The sequence below is a fragment of the Saimiri boliviensis genome, chromosome 11 (assembly GCF_048565385.1).
Source record: "Saimiri boliviensis isolate mSaiBol1 chromosome 11, mSaiBol1.pri, whole genome shotgun sequence".
In the NCBI taxonomy this organism is placed as follows: Eukaryota; Metazoa; Chordata; class Mammalia; order Primates; family Cebidae; genus Saimiri; species Saimiri boliviensis.
In genome coordinates this window covers 69,706,412-69,732,936 of record NC_133459.1, presented here as the reverse complement: position 1 = coordinate 69,732,936, position 26,525 = coordinate 69,706,412, and the positions used below count along the sequence as shown (strand labels likewise).

The 26,525-nt window shown below is 35.5% G+C and overlaps 1 protein-coding gene across 1 annotated transcript in view; it reads left to right on the top strand.

Moving 5' to 3' along the window:
• NEGR1 (neuronal growth regulator 1) overlaps positions 1-26,525 on the top strand; it is a 932,106-nt gene that overhangs the window by 720,674 nt on the left and 184,907 nt on the right. Inside the window, exon 6 of the mRNA XM_003921414.4 lies at positions 12,844-12,995. Within this exon, the coding sequence (XP_003921463.1) occupies positions 12,844-12,995 (152 nt within the window). The remainder of the gene's footprint in view (positions 1-12,843; positions 12,996-26,525) is intronic.

Sequence of the window (26,525 nt, the reverse complement as noted above, 5' to 3'; positions counted from 1 at the left end):
TTTTAGATGTGATCACCTCTCGGCCCATGTTCTTTCCCTTGTATCTGATGCCATTATGAGTTATCTATTGCTAAGTAACAAATTCACCAAAAACTTGGCAGCTAAAACCAATAAGCATTTACTATCTCAAGCAGCCTCTGTGGGTCAGGAATCCAGGAGCAGTTTGGCTGGATGATTATCACTCTGTGTCTTTCATAAGATTGCAATCAAGATGTCAACTGGTGCTGATCATCTGAAGGCTTGACTGGGGCTGGAGAATCTGCTTCTGAGATGACTGATCCACATGCCCAGCAAGTAGTTCTAGTTATTGGCAGATGGACTCAGTTAATTGCCACATGGATGTCACCACAGGCAACGAGCTTCATTCAGTATTAGGGAGCCAGGAGAGAGTTAAATAGAAGCTGCCATGTCTTTTATAACCTAGTTTCAGAAGTCATGTTCTGTCATATCTGTAATGTTATTGGCTACATGGGGCAACCTTATTCAATGTGCTTACGTGTCATCAAAAACATTTGGTTAATGGTACTTTGGATGCCCTGAAATTGTCAATGTGACGGGGACAGCACAGGGACATGGATATCATCTGATGCCATCTTCAAAGATGGCTGCTACACTGTCTCTCTCATGCATGATCTGAATATTTTTTATATTAGAAATTTAGCTTTTAGTTTATTCTACCACAAGACTGGCTAATGTTACATACTAATTGTTAAAATATTACCTCTTAGGATAAGATAGTCATTTTTTAACATCATAGTTTCTTTCAGCACACCTGAAATGAAAAGTATCAATGGGCTTAATTTTATTCTGTATTTATTTAAATCTTGGGAAAATTAGAGTTACACAAAGAGCCAAGTATTTAAACCTTTTTCTTTAATAATATAGAATGTTGTTAAGAAGAAATATACTCTTTACATACATATGCAGTGAAAAGACAATTTCAGAACATCCAAAGTATCATTAAGCAAATATTTCTGATGATAGGAAATTCAATTAATCTTTTGTTTGAGAATAGTACATTCCTTTAGGATTAAGGCTAAAAACATAAATTATAATACACTGGCATTTCAATAGGTATTGTAAAAACATGAATCTGTATTACTTTGTGAAGATGGTATTGTCATCTTGTTGTAGATAATAATTTTGTTATTTTGCTTGCACCATTGAATTCCCTCCTCTTTTTCTGGATTGCCTCAAATCCAAGGCTGGGATCTAGAAATACATGCTTTCTGATGTCTCATGACCATTTTAACTACTCCAGGCTTTTAGGCAACTGATACGTTAGCTTGAGTCATTCCACAATGTAAACATATATAAAAGCACCACATTATACCCTGTAAATATGTAAAATTATTATTTTTAATATTAAAAATAAAATATTAAATAAACACATAGATTTTAAAAATTGTATTTTACTTACTTTGCCTGTTTTTAGTTAAAGGGCTAATTGTAGAAATACTTTTTTGGAATTTTTTAGTTACAACAGTATTTCTTTCCTATTTCTCCACCGTAATTTATGAATGAAAAAGTTGCAAATGAGGTAAATATAAATTACTCCCATGAAAGAAAAAGAAGTATATGATAAAATGTTAAAATTATCAATTATGTATTAGATTAAAAGCTGTGTACCTAAAAAAATGGAGTTTCTTGCATTTGGCAGTGTGGGGCCTATAAAATCTTGTCTTTTAAGTAACATATTTCCAATTTAGCCTATTTACTTTTAAATCATTCTTTATAACACTGCTCTAGAAAAAAAGGTGTGATGATCATTATCATTTTGCCTTGGTGAGAGGGGTTAGTTATCTATGTGTATAAAATATGCATACATAGACACATACAAAATGTATGCAGTTACCAGTGAATAGACAGGAAAATATCTACAGTCAACCATGGAGAGTATGTCATGTTCACTTTACACAGATGCATGGTGACCTTTTTCAGTCAGATTAATATTAAATTTCACTTTATGTAATGATTATTTTTCATTACTGATTTTACAGTGATAACATAAACTTGAGAAATTATAATAAAGAGGAATAACCATTCCTCCCCTCTTTTCTGTTCTAAATATTTACTCCCTGATTGTCTAAGCAGGCTATAAATTTTATTTGCGTATTCACTTTGCTGCAGGACTGTGGAAGAGACGGTCTTCTCCCCTTCTTATATTTTTGAGGACACCAGTGAAATGAGTTACATTTTTTTTGTATGTAGGAAAATTTTGATTCCCCTTTCTTTGCTGTTTATATGCAATTTGTTTATGTCAAAATTATGAATACATGACACTTGTATAACACGTTATAATTTTCAAGCCTTTATTATATGTGGTAGCTTTGCAAAATGTTCACATTGTTTCACTTACGTAGAGTTAATTCTTATGTAGAGTTAATTCTTAAGCATGGGGTGCTACGAGAGAGAGAGGATGCAGGAAAAAGATAGATAAACACATATAGTTAAATGGCATGACTTTCTACTCTGCTGCTTCAAAAATACATACCATGGGAGATACGTACCTGGCTGCTCCTACAATTGGTTTTCATTCCCATATATTTCTGACAGTGTGAGAATCTCTCTATTTTTAATGAGGTTTTAGGTTGAAAATGTGTGTTTAAAGTAACATGGCTCTGAAACAAAGCCAGCTGCTTTATCTAGTGCTCACCCATCAACAGTGATGTAAAGCAGGGGTCAGAAACATTTTTAAAAACATATATTCCTATGAATAAAATCTAAAATTTAGCAAAAACTAACAAAATATGCATACTGATTTTTACTTAAGGTTATATATTTTTGAACTATTGTATTCATGCATTAAATGGCCTGAGACAAAGAACATTTTAAAAATGAGATAAATGGACGTTTATTTTTTTCTCACATTCCAACAAGTCATTTTATTTCTACTTTAAGATAGTTGCTTTCCATTTTGGAAACTGTCTTAAGGTATGGTAGTTTGAAACAAGGAAGTTTAAGGAATTTTCAAGAGCAGTTTTAAGGACATGCAACTCTACTTTATATGCTGACTTTGCAATCTTGTAACGTACTTTACAACTCACTACATATTATCTTACTCATTCCTTGTATAATTCTAACCAGGTTACATATGATAATAAAAACTGTATTTTTTGAAGGTGAAATGACTTAAAGGAAGGTACAGACCTAATTTCCAGACTCCCATGTCAGGATATCTCTCTTCTAGATTTTACATTACAACTTTGATTATTCAGAAGAGACTAGAAGTACAGTCTGTTTCTCTTTTGCTTTCATGTTATCATTCACAAGGTGATTCTTACCAAAGCAGGCAGTTATATGTTTTAATTTAGAAGAGTACTAGAAATAACTTCATTACCATTTCAGGTTAAAAGTGATCTTTTCTTCTAAACTGAGAGTTTACTTCTTCATTTACCTGTGAGATAAAATTTGAAAAATTTCACTTCTTCATTCATCTGTGAGATAATTTAAAAAGGAAATAAAAAGTCCTGAATTGAAGAAACTTGCACTTCTAGTGTTATCTCATTATTCTATTATACTATGTCATGTTATTTTATTATTCCATTTGATGACATTTATTTTAATAACAATGTGCTATCAGTACAACTGTCATCATCTTTGTGATGACTTTACCATTCAAGGCCAGAGTTGTAAATAAATATATGAAATAATTGAAAGCATTTCAACTACTGGGAATGAAGACCACATGCTCATGTGAGACACCAATACATATTATTACATTGAAAACTTTGGGTCAGTCAAACAAAAATGAAACAGGGCCACCTCCAGTTTGCATCCTGTGCAAAATGTAGAATTGCGTTTTGATTTTTATGACAAATTCTACACAATTAGAGTGTAGAATTTGTCATAAACATCAACAAAATGAAATAAATACTAAGAAAATTTTCAGGGAACCCGAAGTGAAGTCCTATGAAAGTACACAGTAAGAGCCCATTCAACTCAAATCTGAGGCTTATAGAATACTTCTTAAGGGCAAATGTAGCTTTTTTGCTGGATGCCAAGGGATGAACAGCACTTCCAAACATTGCAAGAAGTTAAGAATAATCATGGGCAAGAGAAGAACATGATCAATGTCATGTAAGCATTACGCAGAAGGTTTTTAAGTGTCATGGTGTGCAGGATATGAAATCACGTATAACAGGAGTTAGGGCTAGAAAGTCACCTTAGGGTGGGACTTGGAGGGTCTTAAATAATACAAGGCATTTTGACTGATTTCAGAGGTATTGGGAAGTCACTGAGGGGATTTTCAAGAGTAGTAAAACGATCTAGTCTCCTTTTTGTGTATAGCAGTAGCTTAGCTAAATTAATTTATTTATTTCAAATTCACCAGGTACATGTGCAGGGCTGTTACATGGGTATATTGCATAATGGTGAAGTTTGGGTTTCTAGGGTACCCAACACCAAATAGTGAACATTGTATTCAGTAAGCAATTTTTCAATCCTCACTCCTCTCCCACCCTCCCCACTTTTGGAATCCTTGGTGTCTGTTGTTTCCATTTTTATGTCCATGTGTACCCATGTCTTAGCTCCCACTTATAAGTGAGAACATGCAACATTTGATTTTCTATTTCTGAGCTATTTCACTTAGCATATTGGCCTCTGACTCCATCCTTGTCACTGCAAAGAACATGATTTTCTTTTATATGGCTGCATAGTATTTCATTGAACATATGTGCCACACTTTCTTTATCCAGTCAACCATTGATGGATGCTTAGGTTGATCGCATGACTTTGCTATTGTGAATACTGCTGTGATAAACATACAAGTGCAAGTGACTTTTTTAATATAATGATTTGTTTTCCTTTGGTAGTGGAATTGCTGGGCCAAATAGTAGCTCTGTTTTTAGTTATTTGAGACATCTCCATAGTGTTTTCCATGGAAGTTGAACTAATTTACGTTTCTACCCACGATGTACAAGCATACCCTCTTCTCGACATCCACACCATCATCCCTTGTTTTTGACTTTTTAATAGTAGCCGTTCTGACTGGTGGTGTGAGCTGGTATCTCATTACGGTTTTAATTTTCATTTCTCTGATGATTAGTGAAGCTGAGCATTTTGTGTATGCTTGTTGGCAGCTTGTATATCTCACAAAATATTAGAGTAGTTGGGAGAAATAGATGGGAAAGTTAAAATATGGCTTAGAGTATTGGATATGCAGTTAAAAAGCAAGAAAGATAAAAGGTAGTATTTGCATGTTTCAGTGACTAATTGGATACAAGGACAGGACAATTTGAAGATAATTCTGTGTTTTCCGTCTAGACAACAAGGTAAAGAGTGAACTCACTGGTTGAGGCTGGAACACAGGGAAAAAAAGTTTGGGAGGGACCACAATTTTTAAAATTCATAATGATCTTTCTAAAATAAATATTTGATCTTACACTTTATGTGTGAAGCCTATCGGTGTTTCTTCACTGTCCCTGGGATAAAGTCCTGACAACAGAGGGTGGTACCTAGGTTTCTTCACGTTCTGTCCCCTCTATTCCTCGCTGGCTATGAATCTTGCCATTCTACCCTCTCACAACAGGAGCTGTAGCCATCCTGAAATATTTCCATTCTCAGACTGTGGTATGAGCTCTCTCTTTCAGGCTTCTTCACATGTTGGCCCCTTTGTTTGTAAGCCCCTTCCACACACATACCCATTCCTGGCTGCCTTTGGCTTTCAGTCAGTCTTCCTCTACATTAGTCCTTTAGTCTCCATGGGGATGTCACCTCCTCCAGAAAAGCTACTACAACGAGCTTTTCCCTACCTGGGGAGGGAGCTCTTCGAATGTACTCTTATGGGCTCACATCTAACAAAGTACTTATTAAACTCAACTCAACTTATTGTACTTTTTCATCTGTCCTGCTACACTCTAATCTACTTGGGAATGAGGATTCTGCTTTGTTCACTATCATGTCCCCAACACTTGCCATGGTATTTGGCATGAATGATGCACTCTGTTGGAAGACTGCGTTATAGCCTTTTGCTAATTATAAAGTAGAACCATTCTTATTTTAACACACTTTCAAATTGATAGGAGACTATTAGTACAAATGAATCTTGTCACCTTAGATTGCAGGACATTGTAAACCAAATATGCGATTAGAGAATGGAAGCTGATTTCTGTTGCTCAATTCTGGCTTCTCAGGACTTTCTCTTTGTGAATATAGTTTTTGAGAAATGGTTGTATTGTTATATTATGGGGTAATATTTTACATAAAATCATAGGCATATTGATATTAGAAACATAGTTCAAGTGGTGGGGAGAAATCCAGTCATAAGCCAGGTTGTCAGGGATACAGGAACTCACAGCAGTCAGGGAGCCTTGACACCTGTACTGTAACCATTGTTTATTTAATGTAGGGTTAAAAGGAAACGTCCTCCCCAAGCAAATCAAACTGTCACAAGCAAAGCAGCCCAAAGGTTTCTCATCTAAAACTATTAATTTCATTAAAATTGATAAAGTAAATAAGACATACATTTTAAATAGCTTAAGAAAGTAGATTCATTCAAATGGTCCTAATACATTATAATAACATTAATTTATTCAAATGTACAACTAAAGATAGATACCCCTCGGGGCTAAAACAGTAATGCATGATATTCTTCAGCCTGTTCCTAGGAATACATGATATTATATTGTTTTCAAGCCTTAAGTATCAAGCAGCACAATAAATCAGCAGGTTGCCATAGCAGCATGTTCACATAAATTTTCATTTCTCTCTGGTATCCAGCAGGTCTTGCTCCTCCTCCCTTTCACTTTCTTTTTTGTTAAATCTGTGAAAAGCTTAGATGAGATTGATGATGCACATGTAATTGATACTGAGTTTGGCACATCTTGAAATCATGATGCCATGATCTTTTCAGTCACTTTCTGAGATCTTTTCTTTAAAAATAATTTCCTGAATGCTCAATATTTAATATCTTTCTGCCAACTGAGAGGAAATGTATCTGTTCTAAGAAACAGACTCTATCACTGAACAATAACACCTATAATAATCCAGTGCCTACTGCATTTGGCATATATGTGCATAAATATTACACATTAAATATTTTTAAAAACATTTTAACATTAACACTTTGTGATTGGCTTATTTTTCCCATTTCACAGACGAAAAAACTAAGAATTACAAAAATATAAAAACATAATTCATTCAGACAAGCCATGCAACAATTACTCTATACCTATTAAATATCCAACACTATAGTACATGCTTAGAATACAATGGATAACAAAATCAATCAGGAACCTTGCCATAACAGACTTACACTCTAATGAGGAAGATGGACATTAATCAAAAATCACAAAAATATATGAAAACTTAAAACTGAAATGATGTTAGAAAAAGAAGTATTTGATGTTATTTGAAGCATTTGTTTTGGCCAAGTCAAGCAGAACACAGTAACTCCCTACCGCCAGTAGAACTTGAACTTTAGAGAGAATTTTAGAATTACTCTAAATTACTGCATTCTTGTTATGTGGGTAGGTTGCATTTTTCTTCCATTCTTGACTATATTCTGTATATACACTATCAGGAGTATATATATTTCTTTCATCTAAATAGAGAACCTAGAGGAAGAAAAACAAACAGTAATTGATGCTGAGAGTGTATGTGTGTGTTGGAGAGAGTCTGAGCAGGGAAAGGCGAGAGAACCTATTGTATGCTTCTCATCTCAGGCTCCAAGAAGTCTGAGAGGCTAACTCTATCGGAATCTAGACACAGCTGTTCTAACAGGCTGCACTGAAAGCCATAACTAAGCCCCAAATAGATAGTCAAGAGGCTTCTGGTCCAGAGATATAGCCAGATAGCATATTTTTTGTTTAAATTTTTACCCCATTAGACTCACCTCTTGGATCAAACCTGGCTCCTCTTGGCATAGGTGCCACACACCACCTGGCTGCTTAGCTCCCTTTGTTTTATTCCCCGGCTTGACTTGATTTACTTGAAGCACTCACAATTTCTTATTTGTTTCTCTAAACTTATATACAATATCCTGGTGTCTACTTAGTGATTTGAGAGTCAGTTGCTACTTTGGGTAGGTACCAATAGTCAGAGGATCTATATTTAAGTCTTGATTCTTCCACTTATCAGATGGTGCAAGGTAAATTAACCTAATCTTCCTAAACTTCTGTTTTCTCATCTGTTAAATGGGACTAATAACACCTACCTTCTAGGATTGCTGTGAAGATGTGTTGATATATACATTTCAAAATGCTTAAATGTTTCCAAGTGTTGATTTTTCACACTCTTAACACCAAACATTATTGTGTACAATGCTGAAAATGTTTAGTGTGAGATTACTTCAGTCATAATGTATTGAGAACAGATAACATGTTCCACATACATAAAGCATTGAGAAGATTAGAAATACAGTCTGGTTCAGAGCGCCCTCCCACACACACACACTGAGACATATACATCAATAAAACTCCATCCTTGACAAAGGCATTATGAGATGTGTTGTGGAAGGGACCTGTATGCTATCTTAATGTCATGTTCAGATTTTCAGATAGAGCTAAGGTCCTTGAGATATAAACTATGTCATATTTTTTCCTTTACGGTTCCCAACTCTCCTTGAGCATAGGAGGCATTTAATCATAATTTGATAACCAAATAAAACCTCATTTCTGTTAAGTCTATATAAGAGTTCTACCATCACCCATGACTTTTTTCTAAACCTTTCTCTACTGTTTTAATTGGAGCTGTATCTTTATTTCACACAACATCTTGGAATTCTACTAAGCCTATAGTCCATTGCTGACAGTAACATTCCTTTTCTTTGTAAATATAACTTAGGATTCAAGGGTTAACTTCCCCTACTACCTAATACCAAAAATTGATTAATAAGATCATATTAATTTGCCAACTAATATAGAATGCTATACCATGATCATATTCTGTCATAATTCCAGTCTGATAAAAGATTTATCATTATTTGAGAATGCCTCCACAGTTATTCCAAGTTATTCTAATATTTAAAATGTTGTCTGATACTTCTTAATATATATTTCATACATTAGCAATGAAGTCTTTCTGTGGCTATTTTCATCTACAGGTTGGTTTTTCTAGAGATAGCTGTTGTTATCCCTGACCTGGAAGGACAGGTAGTGAACAATAGTCTTAAAATGTGGATTGAGGCTGGATTTATATGTAAAATCAATGAGGTCCAGTGTGGCTTATCGATTTATTAATACTTTTGCAATCTTAACAATCAGTGCTGATGGCTATGTGGTCAGTTTTGGGGGGTGATTCGCTGCAGGCTCTTCTGGTCAACCCAGATAACTGCTGCCTGGAGGGAGGTTATGATTGTAAAGTTTGTGTCCATTTTGTGAGTCAGAAATACAAGTATCCCTAGTTATCAGCATCCTTTCCATATGCTACTTCTGAGTGACACCACAAAATACAGGGGATTATTCTAATTCAGAACTAGTGAGTAGGTTGGGCTGTATCACTTATGAGCTGACAGAATCTGCTAGCAAAGCAAATAGCCTGCAGTTCACAGATTTAGGAGGCATTGGCAAAAGCCAAAAGGAAGAAGAGGAGTGAGAGTTACAGTTCTCAATGTGGAGCAAACTTCTATTGGTGTCAGAGGGTAGAGGACAGCAGGGTCCACAGAAATAGAAGGATCTTATAACCATATTCCCTATGATAAAAATACAATGAAGAAAAATGACTAGGTATTTCCAAGTAGGCACCATATAGTGCTGATCTATGCTGAAGAAATGGATGCCACATTTAACTCCTAGCTCCACAGAATTTGTTTCTCCTTTTTTTTTTTTTTTTTTTGTTGTTGTTGTTGTTGTTGTTGGGGAAGAGCAGGGGTTGGCAGGTACTATATAGTCTAAGTCAATATAAGAATGATTCTTTTAACAGAAATAAGTTAAAGACAACCATATTAGAATAAATCAATTTCATAAAGAAAAACATGTCATCAATTAGAAACCTCTTTTTTTTATTATTTGGTTTTAATCAAGGAGTGAATCACATTAGGGTCATACATGCAGGAGCTTCTAGGTGTGACTCAAATTTATATATCCAGTAATTAAGGGTATGTTCATATTAGGTCCCTACTGTGACTAAAATACCCTTCTGTTGTAAACACCTGTTTATGTGCTGGATTCTTCTCCTTGCCTCTGACCTTCTCAAGGGCAGAGATCATTGGTTCCCCAGTTCTGTCCCTAATCATTCAGCCAGCATAGAGCTCATCTTTGTAGCAATTCAAGGAATATTTTCAGAATTGATTTGAATAATTGATAAAGCCCCTCTTCATACCCCAGAACTCTGCAGGAAAATCACAAAAGTATATTCTCTAGAAATATACACCATCTCAGAAGTCACTCTCCCACAAAGTCAGCTTTGCAAAAGTCCTTCTTCCAGCCATCTGCAAATGAAGACAGATTCTTATGTTGTATTTGAGGTGTCAGCACTTCTAAAACTCACAACTACAGAAGAAAGTAAGCTTTAGATTTCTCCTGTAATTTCAGAAAAGTAGCTTTCCCCAGAGGGAAGAAAATTCCCTCAGGGAACATAGTTTTCTTTTTTATTGGCCATAATAACCTGCCTGGCTGATCCGAGTAGCAGGGGTTGGAGCACTAATGCTCCACTCTGGTAAGGATGCACATGGTACTGCTGGCCAGAGGCCCAAAATGGGCCCACACATACAGAGCATGGACACGCTGCATGATTCAGCAACATCTGTGGCTGTGCATTCAGATACATTAAAGGGCAGGGAACTGGAAGCTAATTCACTCAGAAAGACAGCCATAAGGAACATAAGCATATAGTGCCATGGAGTGTCTGAATTTACTTCCTGGAGACTTTTTCCCCTGAGTCTAGCCAGTTGAAGTCCCTGGTTATTTTCCCTCTCAACTCTTCAGAAGGAAAATAGTCCTGGTTTTGGTCAATGGAGCACAACAGGGATTTAGTAGTCTAGGGAGTTTCTGAGTCCTTTGGAGAATGTATCTATAACAAAGATGTGAGCAAATTGATTTGAATCGTAATGCTGAAGCCTGCAAGGCAAGAAACTGGTTGTTTTTTTTTTTTTTTACATAGCGTATATACTGATTAGTTAAAAATAAAGTTGTTAATGTGATGCAGAAAAATATGTAATAATGACTTTGAGAATTTAGCATAAATGTTGATAGGCTTGAAATATGAGACAGAAGAATAAAAGTTGCCATATCCATGCTATTTTATGCCCTGTTATCTATGTCAGAGTTGGAGATCATTAAATTTATTGCTCAAGCTAAAGTTTGTTCAGTGTTTATTTAACTCAAAGTTTTATTAATCTGATTAAAGTATGCATTTGGGATAAGCCAAATTCAGCTATTACATGAAATATAAGCAATTCCCAGAACAATCAAGTATGACTGCTCATTTTAACCTGCATTCGACTACAGTATATTTCATCCAAATTTAGGTGCAAGCTACATAGTATAATGCAAAGTAGTTCAAATTAAAGTTTCAGGGGATGCCATTTATTAGCATCTTCATAATTTTAAAAAATACAAAAATCTTGGACACACTAAAGAGAAAAAACTGTCATGCCATTTGGACTATCAGTTTGCATAGCCTATGCTGTGATCAGTGCATCTCCTTTGCCATAAACTTGGGGTGGATTTGGAGAAGTTAGTATCAGATTGACATACTCATCATAAGAACATTTATATTTAGAGATAGAATTTCTTGAAGAGGGCACTGAAGGGGTCTTACCAGTGCCTATGTTGGGGGAATATTACCTGGATACCATTGACCTTTATACTATTTATTGCATACCTAGGATATCACTGTTAAGTGCTGTGTAGGATTCAAATATCAGAGAAACCATACCCATTTAGCCTTTTATTTTGAGGAATTTAAAACAGTTTAACTTAATTGCTTTTAAAGGACTTGTGTGCATAGAAACTGCTAGAGAGAATAGTGTAAGAGAAACATACAGAGGAAGAGGTAAGAGTTCCTTAAGTTAAATTAGAAAAAGAGAGTAAGTCTTAGGTCAAACCTACATGAGGAAGGAAGAGTCTGACTTGCAGAAATAGAAGGTGCGAGAGATAGGCTACAGATTCAGAAAAAGAGTGAAGCAGAAGTAGGTACAACATGCCCTAAGAATGGTGCAGCCATGCCAGCCTGCTTAAGAGTGAGGGCCTCTGGTGGTAAATCCAGAGACTGTTAAACAATTAGTGTGAATTTAGATACAGCTGAGTCCCATACTGAAGCCCAGAGAGTTTAAAAGACTTTGCCTGGCACATTACTAAAATGTGGCAATGATGTGACTCAACTTTAAATGCTATCTCCAATACTATACGGCTGTCTCTTTCTAGGTTTAATGGAAGTTATATCTCTGGGTTGTACAAGATTAAAGTGATGTTGACTCGACTTAGAACCATCCTATCACAGTTAGAGGGTTAACTGTCAAGGGAGTTCTCTAACAACAACTGAAATGACCCAGACATACTCTAGCCAGCTTACCTAGAAACCATTTGTACTTTCAATGGAATCTTTATATTTATTTCCCTTAAATTCCTTCCTGACTTTAATGGATGAGATATTATTGCTGTGGTGTGTTTTATTTCCTAAAATACGTAACAGTGCATAAATAGGACAGGTAGCTCTCCAAACTCAGTTTGTTATATAGCACAAATAATCCCACAGGAACAGTCTGTAGCTGACATGCAACCTCACCTCCCCCAAATCTACTAATGTAAGTGATATGTAAATTGCACCATTATCACGTTCTATGCTAACGTCAGTGTGGTTGAATTGTCTTTGGGTTGCCATGACAACCCCAGCTAAAATAAAAAGATAAAAATGAAGCATATTCACGATATATATTTACCTAGAGTTTATTTTGTCTTCTAGGCTCTTCAATGGCCAACAAGGAATTATTATTCAAAATTTTAGCACAAGATCCATTCTCACTGTTACCAATGTGACACAGGAGCACTTCGGCAACTATACTTGTGTGGCTGCCAACAAGCTAGGCACGACCAATGCGAGCCTGCCTCTTAACCGTAAGTAATGCAGTGGTGCCAAAATGCTTCCAGGGGCCTCTGGGCCCCCATCCATCAGTAGAGATAAAATCTAAGAATGGAGTATGTTCATTTTAAAACTCAACCTGATGTGACCCATTCCTTACAGGTGACACATTCCTTACACATGGAAACTTTGCCCCCAAATCAGATAGTTTTCCAAGAATTTTACAATCCCTGTAGAAGTCTACATGTGTATACAAAAATATATTAGAGCTGAGAAAGGAAAACATACATAAATAATAGGGCTAACTGAAAAAGTGTCTTTTGGCTGAAGTCAGTAGATTTGGTGAGATTTGGCTTTGTTTTCTGTTTTTTTAAATGTATTACATAATCTCGAAGTATCGATTAACATGGCTTATATTTTACTTTTGGTTGGTTTTTATCAGACGTTCATCTTGGGATAGCCAGAGTTTCATGTGCCATACATAAAATGAAATAGTAAGTAAATGATCATGGGCAAAGTATATTATCCATATAGATAATATTTTTACTCAAATTTGTATTTTAAAATACAACTTAAGATTTTATTCAAATAAATACCACATTTCTAATGTTTCTTACTTCCTAAGGACTAAAAATTAATAAAGAAGCACAAACACAAGGATTGGGTAAAGGGATAGAAACCTCCATGAATGTTTCCTCCTGCAATTAATTTTACTGCTATTTAGAAGCTGAGTAACCAACAAATTTTTGCAACCACAAAATATTCTTAATTTTGAAATCAAATATTTTTCAAAATGTTCAAAGGGTATACTGAGAGTACTGAGTATACTGAAAGTTTACTACAGAGAGTATACTGTCTTTTCAGTGCCACAAAGTTATCTGAATTATCCTTATCTCTTATAGGTAATATGTTATAGTACCTTGACAAATGTATATTTGTCTTATGATCCTATCATAGTAAGCTATCCCTGAAAAATGCAACTATTGTATAGTTCATTATAGACATCATTTCCATTTTGCACACATGATAGTGGGATATATGGTGTTCCTACAACTTAAAAATATACTGTAAGGCCAGCCGAGGTGGCTCACGCCTGTAATTCCAGCATTTGGGAGGCCGGGGAGGGTGGATCATGAGGTCAGGAGATCCAGACCATCCTGGCTAACTCAGTGAAACCCCGTCTCTAGTAAATATACAAAAACTTAGCTGGGCACAATGGCACGCACCCGTAGTCCCAGCTACTCAGGAGGCTAAGGCAGGAAAATCACTTGAATCTGGGACGTGGAGGTTGCAGTGAGCCAAGATCATGCCACTGCACTCCAGCCTGGATAACAGAGCAAGATTCCATCTCAAGATGAATATGTATCTATATATATTCTGTAATAAGTTTCAATGATTTATGAGCTTTAAATTACCATAATTTAAGAACTCTGATGTTAAATAAAAACATCTCAGTTATATCACATCTTTTATTATCCTAGCCTAATATTTCATAGTACCCAATTTGAAAGAAAGACATTGATTGCCATGCAATAGTTATAGTATAATATGCTTGCTTAAGTTTCTTCCATGGGGATGATTTATTTAGTGAAATTATGAATAATATAAACGATTGAAAATATTATAAAGCAGTGTGAATTCCAATTTAATGTAAATATTGATACTTCTTTGGTATATTATTAATATTTTAAATGGTTTAAATATTCAAGCACTTGAAAGAATAAATGAATTTACAAGGCAAAGTAAAGAAAAATTTAAGGCTTAATAACATATTAAGTTTTCCTATTTAAATTTCTAAATTACATTCTGATTTTCAAAACTGAAACATTAATGAATGTGAAAAATTAGGGACAAATGCCACTTGTGTAAATGTTTGTTTTGTTCTGGCAACCTTAATACAAACGTCTGGAAATAATATACTGCTGAAAGGACTTCTAAACGTGGTGCCTTCAGAAGGGACCCTAACCATCTCTTTCTGCCACTGACTTGCTGTATGTTGAGGTTCTACTAAGTACTAGTACAATTTGATTAATTTGTTAATAAAGGCAAAATGTGAAAATCTCATCTGTAATTATGAACATAGCCCCAGGAGTTTGAAGAAATTTCCATATATTCAGAACCCATTTTATGACCTCATCTGAAGCTCTTACTGCACTAAGCATTTTTATTTTGTCTTACAGTTATTTTTAAATATTTTCCATCTCTCCATCAAATTATAACTTCTTTAAGAAGACAGGATCAGGCCGGGCATGGTGGCTCATGCCTGTAATCCCAGCCTTTTGTGAGGCCGAGGCGGGTGGATCACGAGGTCAAGAGATCAAGACCATCCAGGCCAACATGGCGAAACCCCGTCTCTACTAAAAATCACCAAGCCCAGCTCCTGCTATTTGATAGGAAATTAGTATATCTTTAGAGAATAAATGAATTAAACATTGAATAAATGAATGAATGAAACATTGAATAAATGAATGAATGGATTAATTAATAGATAAATGAATGAATGAGCTTTAGCTGTAGAATTTGTACTTAGAATCTGTATTGTACTCTACAGAGACAAGACAATACGACTGTAATTACAAATGACACCTTGTTAGCTTACTCTGAAACAGACTCTATTCTAATTTTTTTTAAATATGAACTTGTTCATTTGTTTCTCACACAATCTAAAGAGCTAGATTCTGTAATTCTTCTCTTCTAGATAAAGAAACTTAGAGAATATAAATGTGGCTGAAGCCAAATGGTTAGTGACAAAGCAAAACCTTAACCCCTGACAATCTGGCTTCTGATTCCAAGCTTTTAACTGCAATGCTTACAACCGGCAAAGCACTAGATGTAAGAAAGAAAAGGATTAGTAGGACTGGAACTCCATCCTGAAGGAGTTCTCAGATGAGTGAGATGTGAGAAACAAGCAAGCAGGTAACTATAATGTAATATGGTCAGTGGTACCATGATGGGGTGGAGAAGATGCTCTTACTGTAGTCTAAAGGGTCATTAAAGAACTTTCAACTAGAGTAGCCAATCCCACTATTTGAATTAAAACTAAGGTACAACTCAAAACATCATCTTAGCAATGACTATGTCATTTTCTGGGGCAGAACTTTGCAGAGCTCATTCAACAACAATCATATGCACAAAGTATAGTGGCACAAATAAGAGAATGATCAACTCAGTCTCAATGACTCAGGGAAGAATATAGAGGAGTTGCCCCCTGAGCTAAAGGTGATTAGGTTGAGCCTGGGTGTGGGAATGGTGATGGAAGAAAGAGAGAGAAGCAAGCACTCTAGTGTGGAACCGCTCATGTAAAGACATGGCAGTATGAAACAATTCAATACATTTGAAGACACTACTGTACTTTAATATGACTAGAAAAAAAGGTAGAAGGAGAGTATTGAGAGATGAGAGTAGACAAGTTGTCAGGGATGAAGATGAGAAGGGTTGAAATGAATTTGGGCTGTATCTTGAGTTTAGAGAGTTATGGAAGGATTTTAACAAGGGAAAGGTACAAACAGATTTGGTTTCCAAAAGACACTCTTAGGCAATGTGGACTGCTAAACCCAGATATTAAACTTTTACACCAAAAAGAATAGCAGAAGTGAGAGACTGAGAGATAAATAGGAGATAGGCATTAATTACCAAATCTGGCAAGAAAAGGAAAGGAGTTGCAGGGATCTAGATAACTCCCAGTGTTTCGTTGGGGTGAAGTTAACCAGAATAAGAACGTAAGAGAAGAAACAGAGGTTTTAGATTTTAGGAGGAGGTAGAAATTAAAAGAAAACAATTAGGTTATTTCTAATCATTTTTAGTTCAAGGCAATGTCTAGTAGGTAGCTGGGCATAAAGTCCAGAATGGAGACCTAGATTTAAAGTTATCAGAATGGACATGGTAATTTTAACCATGAGAGTAAATCAGACTCCTCATAGAAGCCGTTAGAGTGAAGAGATTACCAAAGAGAGAAATCCAAGTAAAATTAGCATCAAGGAGTGAGCCTAAAAGAGAAGCATCCTGCAGAAGCAAGCAAATTGAATGTAGATGGAGCTATCTGAGGAGGGTCAGCACTATGGATTGTTGTGAAAGCCGTGACAGCAGCCCATTTTGGGAAGAATGAAGAGTCAGCACTGTCCTGTGCTACATCTAGTCAGGGGACATCTGAAAATTAGCCACGGTTTCTGACAATTGGGCAGTTAGTTACTGGTGACCTTTGCCAGCGTAGTTTCTGTGGAAAACTGAGAGTAGAAGCCAGATTTCTGTGAATTAAGGTTAAATACATAGATGAGGAAATAGAGACATGGGTAATAAGCCGCTCTTTATAGAGGTTAGGCTATGGAAAGAAGACAAGACTAATGTTATGCCTTGATGTCTAGCTGCTGGTCTCATCACGATTCCTTTCTGATTAATATGCCCAGTGGCTGGGTGTGTATCAGCAACTCCCTGACCTGCAAAGATATAACACCCTAGCGTTTGATGGACTATACTACAGTGAACTTGCCATGTTTTCTGTTTTTTTTTTTTTTTCAAGTCTCCAACATTTTGAGCTTGTTGGAATTTTTCTCACATTTCCCTTGGGTCCCAGAGAAATAAGCAAAAGTTTTGATTTAACATGGGCCGAGCGTAGTGGCTCATGCCTGTGATCCCAGCATTTTGGGAGACCACGTCTGGCAGATCACCTGAGGTCAGGAGTTGGAGATCAGCCTGTCCAACATGGTGAAACCCCGTCTCTACGAAAAATATAAAAATTAGCCAGGTGTGGTAGTGAGCGCCTGTAATCCCAGCTACTCAGGAGGCTGAGGCAGGAGAATCACTTGATCCTAGGAAGCAGAGGTTGCAGTGAGCCGAGATTGTGCCAGGCCTGGGGATAAAAGTGAGACTTCATCTCAAAAAAAAAAAAAAAAAAAAAAAATTAAGACACCTTAAACCCATTTATTGTCCATGGCTTGTAGGCTTTAGGCAGTAATTGTAAGAGAAACTGTAATTTTAAGTACAGGTTTTAGTAATTTCATCAATAGAATTACTTTAATTATTTAAGGTTAAAATATATGTTTTCTCAAGCAAAGAGAAAGCAAACTTTATGGTGGAAAGACTACAGGAAAGCTAGTATACAATGAAGATCCCTCAACCTCTAGATTCTCTGTCCAAAAATTCCTGAAAGAGTTCTACATTTTAAAACATACAAAATTGGAATTGAAGAGAGGGAAAGACAGAATATTCTACTGATCACTGTAGATCATCCCTCAGGAAAGAAGTGCTTCAACAAAATTAATAATGGATGACAGTATGCCAACAATTCATAACCAGATTCCTTTTTGAATAAAAAATTGGGGATTCAAAAATATTTGTTATTTTATTGTTATTTTTCACTGTGTTTTTTGCTTCCTGAACATGAGCAACTAAAAAAATTGTTTCTTCTAAGTCTGTTCTTTAAAGACTGTGAACTGAGTAGTCCCATTCTGCCATCTATGGGTCCAATTCATCAAATGTACACTATTACTTAAGAGGGAATTCAGTAATCAGTAAAACATAGTCATTTCTATAAGTAAAACATGTTGTACATGCTTTGTTTCTCACTTCCACAAAAGTACAAATATGTATTATAGGACACGTATTCAAAGACTTGCCATCTAATGGGAAAAAGGAGAATCAATTAAGTCAGAGGAAAGCTGCATAAGCAAAGTGCTTAGAATTCACACAGCCTTAGTTTAATACAACTCTCTCCTGAGACATAATATATGGAAATATTTGGTACAAATTTAGCCTCACTCTTGCTAAAGACTCACTGTTTGTAGTCCTCAATAGATAATGATAATATTACTGTGATGTATGGATGCTAAACTCCTCTCAGGTGTTCCTAAAAATATAGTGTCAAATCTTTTGCTATAATATAGGTTCTACAGGTTCTAATGATGATATAGGGATGTGTGTATGTGTGTGTGTGTGTGTGTGTGTGTGTGTGTGTGTGTGCGCGTGTGCACTCGTGTGTATGCATTTATTCAAAATAACAAAGCATTTATCTCAGAAATATTACACATAAAACATTCAAAGGACTCATCAAAACTTTGTTCCTTCCCTGCCTTAGTAACCCTGTGGAGACAAGAATGAAGTCCCAATTTTAAGTGCTTTATGCAGTCAGGGCTTTTTTAACTTTCTGGAATGTCTCCTTTCATATCAGAGAAAATTTCTTCCCAGCTTGTTTAATGCGATGGGAATCTCTCTCTTTTTTTTTTTTTTTTTGAGATAAAAAAGAAGTCAGTAGCTGGTATGCAAAAGGAAATGGAAGAGGCTACTGGAGAAAGTAAGAATGTGAGTAATGTAACAGTTTCTCCCTGGTTAGATTCAACCGATGCAAGTAAACAGTACCTTTTGACTGTTTTGTTGAATATGAAACTAGCTGTGCCCATGCAAGTAATATTTCAGCTCTCTACTTGCTTCAAATATTCCCACATGCCAGTAAGCAACTGTATGGGCTCTGTTACTTTTGCCAATTATAATGAACCCTGAAAGGTGATACCACAAGTGTGAATGACTCATATTTTAGATAGAAATTTATCTCTCCTCTTGTAACTTAAAGGAGATAGGGTTTTCATTTTGGTTGAAAGAGGCAGTAATAAATTGATACTTGGTGATTACTGAAGACAGAGTGCTGTGTAAGCCAGCCTGCTTTATCCTCGCAGCTTTGAGATGTTAATGAGAAGGCTTTCCTGGGTGCTCTAGTAATAAATATTTGACAAAAATTAGGTTGGTGGTTGTAGGTAGAATTTGATCCAGCTATACAGGCCTATCGAATTGCTCTCCACCAAACAAAAATAACACACACAGACATAATTGTCACACAAATCATGAATGTATACAAATTTGCTGAAATGGAATATGAGTAAAGCAAGAGAATATTTTTCTTCCCCAATCTCATACTTGGAACATGTATGTATTTTCAACAAGATAGACACGGAATGGTCATTTAGTGGCATATGGAAGAGATGATAACCAGGAGGTTGAAGCAGTCAGAAGGACGGTTGGAGTTTATGGTGCTCCGGCTCACCAAATTGCCTCTAGTGAAAACCACATATCAGTCAGGGGAGCTTCAGTTATGTTTGTTAATTGACAGAAATTTGGAGATAGAAGATGTCTCAGATTTTATAGATTCAATTTTCTTCCAACTTTTTAAAGCAATGGAATCCTTTATTTCCCCAAATAAAACCTATAGCAAAGATAAAACTGGAATTACTTGGTTGAATTGGAGATACGTCTTATTTTCCTACCCATCACATTACATAGCGGCCTTGAAGCCTCTCAAGATGTCATACAGTTCCATATTATTTGTTTTGAAAACTTCTTGTCTAAACCAGCTTTTTCACTTTATAGGTGAGGAAACTGAAGCCCAAATAGGGTGAGTCCGAGTCCAAAGTCAAGCAACAGAACTAGACCTAGAACCTCGTTTTTCCTACCCTTGTTCCAGTGCTTTTCCCACGACACAGGTGGAACACCAAAGGCTTTGAATCAAGCAGATCTCAGTTAAAACTATAATTCTGCATAAAGGACTGTGGACAGTTTAGTCATCTCACCTATAAAATAGGGGAAAATAAATGATTTTCATAGGGTTATTGCAAAGATTTAAATTAGAGGACATGCAAAAGGGCCAATAACACTGCTAGTCTAAAACAAGTGCCTGTTAAATGTTAGTTCCCTTTTCTGTCCTTGTTATGTATAATTCAAATGTTGAAGGGTAAACACAGGCAAGCACAGATCTGTATAACCTGAATGACTGTGTGGCTTTATTTCACTGGATAGACAAATTAGCAGCACTGGTTCTTGGATTCATTTATTAGTGCACTATGTATATCATTATGATATTGTCCTTTTTATTAGAATTATTAATTAAATCAGCTGTGCACGTAAGCATTCACTTGTAATGAGTAAAAAAAAAAAAATGGGCAGGTTGATAGAGAGGTTGTACAAGATTAATTACCCTACTGATGTGTTTCTCTCAGGTTAAGAGGCAATTTGACAGCAGCGTCTTCAAGCTACTGGTACGGCACATACAGTCCCCACAGCTGACAAAGGGTCAGTACATTCTGAAAGGAAAGGAAGCTTTGGTATTTGGTGTTGTCATTGATCAGCCTTGAAATATAGCTTGCTTATGAGGATTAGGTACCAAAAAGATATAGAAAAATAAGATAAAGTTTTCAATTTAATCATGAAATTTTACTAGAAGCCCTACCTTGGAGTCAAACTGGCCTTATATTGGAGAGCTCCATAGCACTTAACCACCTGGCTTCAGTATACCAATCTGAATAAGATGAGGAGACTAGACTGACTTATCTCCATGTTACTGTTACCTTTTGGCTATAATGTTTTCAGATCCTAAGAAATCTATGCATGTTTAAAAGATAGCAGTACGTATGTGTTGATTGTTATTTTTTAAAGTTAAACTTACTCCTTAACAGAGTGGAAGTGCTGCTAATATTTTTACCTTCTGTATATTTTGTTGTTATTGAGATCAAATATTATTTTGACAAAAAGTGCATTTTAATGTGCTTGTAGTGAGTTTCCATAAAACTTAGCTCAAGAACACTGCTGGCCTAATGATTTTGTCATCTCTACACAGAATTTTACTCTCCAGAGAAATTTCCTTTATGTTCACAGTTGCAGCAATCTTGGCTAGTAACCTATGAAAATAGCACTAGAATAGACCTTCTCGCTTGCTATTTTATTTCACATAACTCTAATTCTGTAACAAATTAGGCCAAAATGTGACCTGAGTCTATGGGGGTTGTGGCTATTAGGGCTTTGTAAAAATGAAAACATACCAACATTTCCAGTCAAAGCAGAACATATTAACAAAGTCTTTCTTCAGTATGTCTTTCCTGATCTTTTCTCTTACAAAGCCTTTTGGAGGTCCTGTGAGAGATTTCTTTCCCAGCACTTCTGAGAAGTTTTTTGGAGCATATTACCCAATGTGCACTGTGTTCCTTGTAATTGTGACTCAATCTAAAGTGGGATCCAGTGGTTTGAGCACATAATAAAGTGGCAAAGTCTGGGCCACTGCATCACCTTCACTTCTGCACGGTGATTTCTTTCTCCGAAAATGGAAATGTGACCCATAATAAAAGATCCAGGAATATGTGTGAACAAAATGATTATTATGAAGTGCTCAGTGCCGTTGTGATTAAACTTCCTATTTCTCCTCAGTCAGAGTGAAACATAGTTAATAGGGCACTCCACTAAACGAAAAGGTAAAGCAAAATTGCCTCATTTTTTGCCATTCTGATGTTCTAGATAAAGGTAAAAAGAGGAGGAATTAACTGTGAAAGCAATAATATTTCAGTGGGCCACTCTTTCTCCAAAGCACTGTAAATTCAGTTTTAGTATCCATAAAACTGCTAGGGAAAAGACTGAAAATGGCATGTCTTCATTGAATGTGTCTATGCAGTGTGGACTGGATTTCCTTTCTTATAAATGTAATTCAATTGGGATTTCTCTACAGAGATACAAATTAGCTATCCATCCAGTATATAGTTAAATAAGATTTGAATAAATCAAGAAAGACTTGCTTGTATGGAAATGTTATTTCACCTATGCCCTGGCCAGGCATTTATAGTCGGTTGGATTTTCCAAATTTTAGCTTATTTTTAAGCAAGATTTCTCCAACAGTTTTAAATAAATGAAGCAACTTCAGTTTCTAGCTCTAAAATGTGTTTTTTAGATAGTTGCATAATCTTCAGTTCCTTTCTTTGAGTAAATCCAATTAGTGCCTATGTGGAGCTGCCTAATTAGTGAGGCAGATCATAATTCTTGTTGAAGAACCATTAAAGTCACTACTCAGTCCACTTAAAAGGAATTTCAAGTTTTCTAAAATATTAAGACAAGAGTAACAAACTGTTTTCCTAAAACTGGCAGAATAATAGTATATGCTTTAAGAATTAGTGACTACAGGGAAATTTGTATTTTCTCAAAAAAAATATAACTCCTTAGGAGCACTGTAATTTATAATATGCTTACAAAATGTAGATAATAACTATAATCAAACTGACTAACATTAACTAAGTAGATACATTTTAGGAAGACTTGCATAAGCGATAGATGCACATCAACTCTGCAGGCTTAACTCTGCTGGAAAATGATAAATTGAAAGCGTTTATTTCTCTCAAGCTAACATATGCCTGTTGGAAGCCATATTTGACATCCTTTCTTACACCCATTTTGCTTCATTCTGCAGAACCACCTGTATTTCTCTAACATTCTTCCAGCCAGCAACAACTGAAAAAAATGAGCTTCATATGCTAAAATCATCTTAGACTGCCATATATCACCATCATGATAAATCTTCCATTTATTATTTTCAGTTCCTGGTTACCATCCTCCTTAATTCTTTTCTCTCTCTTATTATTGTGATTGTCACATATTTTTTAAAGTTTTTTTTTAAATTATTGACTCACATTAGTGATAGGCCCTCACCTGTTATTTATATATTATTTATTTACTTTTACTTTCTGTATCCTTTCCTCTTATTTTCTTTCTCTTATTTCTCCCCAACTTAGGACTTAAATCATCACCAAAAGAGGCAGATACATGCTTCTCTAACCAAGAGTATAGATTCAGAATGGAACCAAACAGCCTCTGAATAGGCAAGCCCGAAATTGCTTTTGAAAGCTTCATCACTGAAAATGTAATCAAACTTAGCTTACCCAAAATTGATTTAAGTTACAGCCTAAGGGCCAACCTTTGACCAGGGCAGTGTTCACACTTGCATTGATTCTGCCTGCAATTGAATTACTCAGGCAATTCTGTGCGCTTTCAGCTTTAGCCCTGGAGTGCAAATGGCCAATTTGGGAGGCAACTTGCTTGTGCTTGAAATTTGCAGAAAGATTTTCTCATACATTTCTCGGGGAAAGCAGGCTTACTTTTTAAAAATATTAGCTTAGTCACAGAATTGGCTTCTCAAGGCATATTTTGTTTTCTTGTGTTCATATTTGTTTTGATTTGAGAAAACTCTGTTTCTCTCAGATAATCTCTTCTGACTTTGAAAATATGAGGTCTACTCCTTTCATATGTGTACTAAAATTTAGAGGAAATGAAAATTAACAAGACAAAATAAGACAAAATAATATGCTGCTATTAGATAGAAATGCCAGAAACACATTACATTTTATAGTTCTGGAGGCAAAAGTGAAAAAAATTATGATTAGGAAGCAAAAGAATACTCTATAGGTCTGTATAGAATTATATTCTATGACAAATCCCTCTCTTTCTTTCCAAAATATTTTATAAGATTGGCATGAAAAAAAATTACAAGGTGATTTTCTGCATTGTAACAGGTTTTTGTTTAACATTTATATTTCTCATAGTTTCTCCCTTTGTACTGTATATCAATTCTATATTATCTACCCTACTCATAAAACTTCTTTCATTTTCACATAACTATACCATCTCCATGTGTTTATTTCACATAATTAGAAAAAAGATTCAATTTCCTACCTTACAAAAACTTCTCCATATTTCTATTCAGTCTTCCTAAATAAGATTTTAATGGCCTCACTATTTTACGCTTAGTGGTGAATTGTTAAATATTTAACTGAAGTAAAGGATGTGTGTAGGTCAGGCATAGTGCCTTGCTCCTGTAATCCCAGAATTCTGTGAGGCTGGTGCAGATGGATTACTTGAGCCCAGTAGGTTAAGACCAGCTTGGGCAACATGGCAATACCCCATCTCTACAAAAAATAAACAAAATTAACCATGTGTGGTTGCATACACCTGTTGTCCCAGATACTTGAAATGCTGAGGTGGGAGGATCACTTGGGCCCAGGAAGTCAAGGCTACAGTGAACTGAGATCACACCACTGTACTCCAGCCTGAACAACAGAGCGAGACCCAGTCTCAAACTAAGTTTTAAAAATAATAACAATATGTGTAACAAAATTTACAAATAATATGATATGTAGTTATCTTTATTGTAAATTCCATGTAGTCAGTTGCTTCTCAGAGATTCTTTCAATGATTTTTGCCAGAATCGTGTATCTGTAACCACCCTATGATTGTAATCCATGTATGTGACATGCATGATGTGGCACATGGAGTTGTATTCCACCTATGAGGATTATTCTAACATGAATAAGGAATGATATTTTCAGGTAATGAGACAGATGAAAATAACCTGTGCAACTTTTTTGCTGAATCAGAGCATAGTTTTGGAATACTGCCAGAAAATTCCCCCAGTTTTTTGTGTTAATGTAATGGCTACAGCATGACACATGTTAAATTTAATCCCGATTAACATTCACTTCATCACTTTCTTAAGTCTCAACAATCAACTAAGCAATAAATCAACTTGTAACTTGGAGCATTTGCCGGGTTCCATGGTATAAACGTTCCCATCATGGCTGATTTTAAGCTACCAGATGATATTACTGAATGCAGAGTTGGGAAGAGATGTACACACACCATTTTATAATATTTCTAGAGTTCAGACACAGGGATGTAAATAACCTGAAGATTATAAATAATAGTAAACTGTAGTAAAATAATTTGGAGGTCATGAGGTTGGAATAGTTATTGCATTTGTGTTTAGTATCATTTATTAATTCTAAACTTATAGAATTTAATTTTAATAATGGCTGTGTTTAATAACTCACAGAATTTCTTAAAAATTCTCAATTGGCTCTTATAATCTAGTATAAGCCAGCTTTAGCATGCCACTGTCTACTTGAGTGGCTACAAAGGACAACAAAATCCCTCTACATATAAACCGCATGTCTCTAGACAAATTACATAACCTCACTTATCTTTAGTTAGTCCACCTGTAAAATGGAGTTAAAGGAGTAATAGTTAGCTCACATGGAGATGGAAGAATTAAATAAGATAGACATAAAGTGCTTGGGTCCTAGTAGGGATTTATACATTATGGCCTTTCTTTACCCTTTTATGTAACTTCAATACACCCCCCTCATTATTTTTATAATTTTATTCACTCTATTTTGATATAAGGATGATTCTATTCAGTATCTCCAAATCCATATAATGACCTCTGACAAAACTGGGATTTTATTTTGTCTCTATGATTAACTCTTGCTTAAGTAAATATTGTCACTTGCATGCCACATTTCTTGTTTAAATTTGCTGCAACACAAAACATTTCTTTCTTACCATTGACCCTAACTATGATTCATTCCCACTCCACAGTAGATTTTAAGCAACGTTATTTCTTTAGACCTAAGGTATGAGGCCTCAGAGGATGCTTATTTTGCAATATTTTAATTCTATGAAGCCAGAGAGAAAAATATATAACCTGGCCATAAAAAGCATTCAAATATTAGGGCATATAAGCCTGCATATTAACATCACAATAGGTTCCAAATCCATTGTTATCTTTCCTCTAACCTAGCTAGAGTCAAGGGAGGAGGAATCTATGTTAAACTGCTTTGAAATAGGTGGAATCAGTTCCCTTCATATCATACTCTTCCCTACCAAAAAAAAAAAAAATCTTAAGTAGTTTTATTATTTTGTTTTCTGATTCTTCTTATTGAAAAGAAGAAACACATTTGTAGGCTGCATGCTTGGGACATAAGATCAACCAGTAA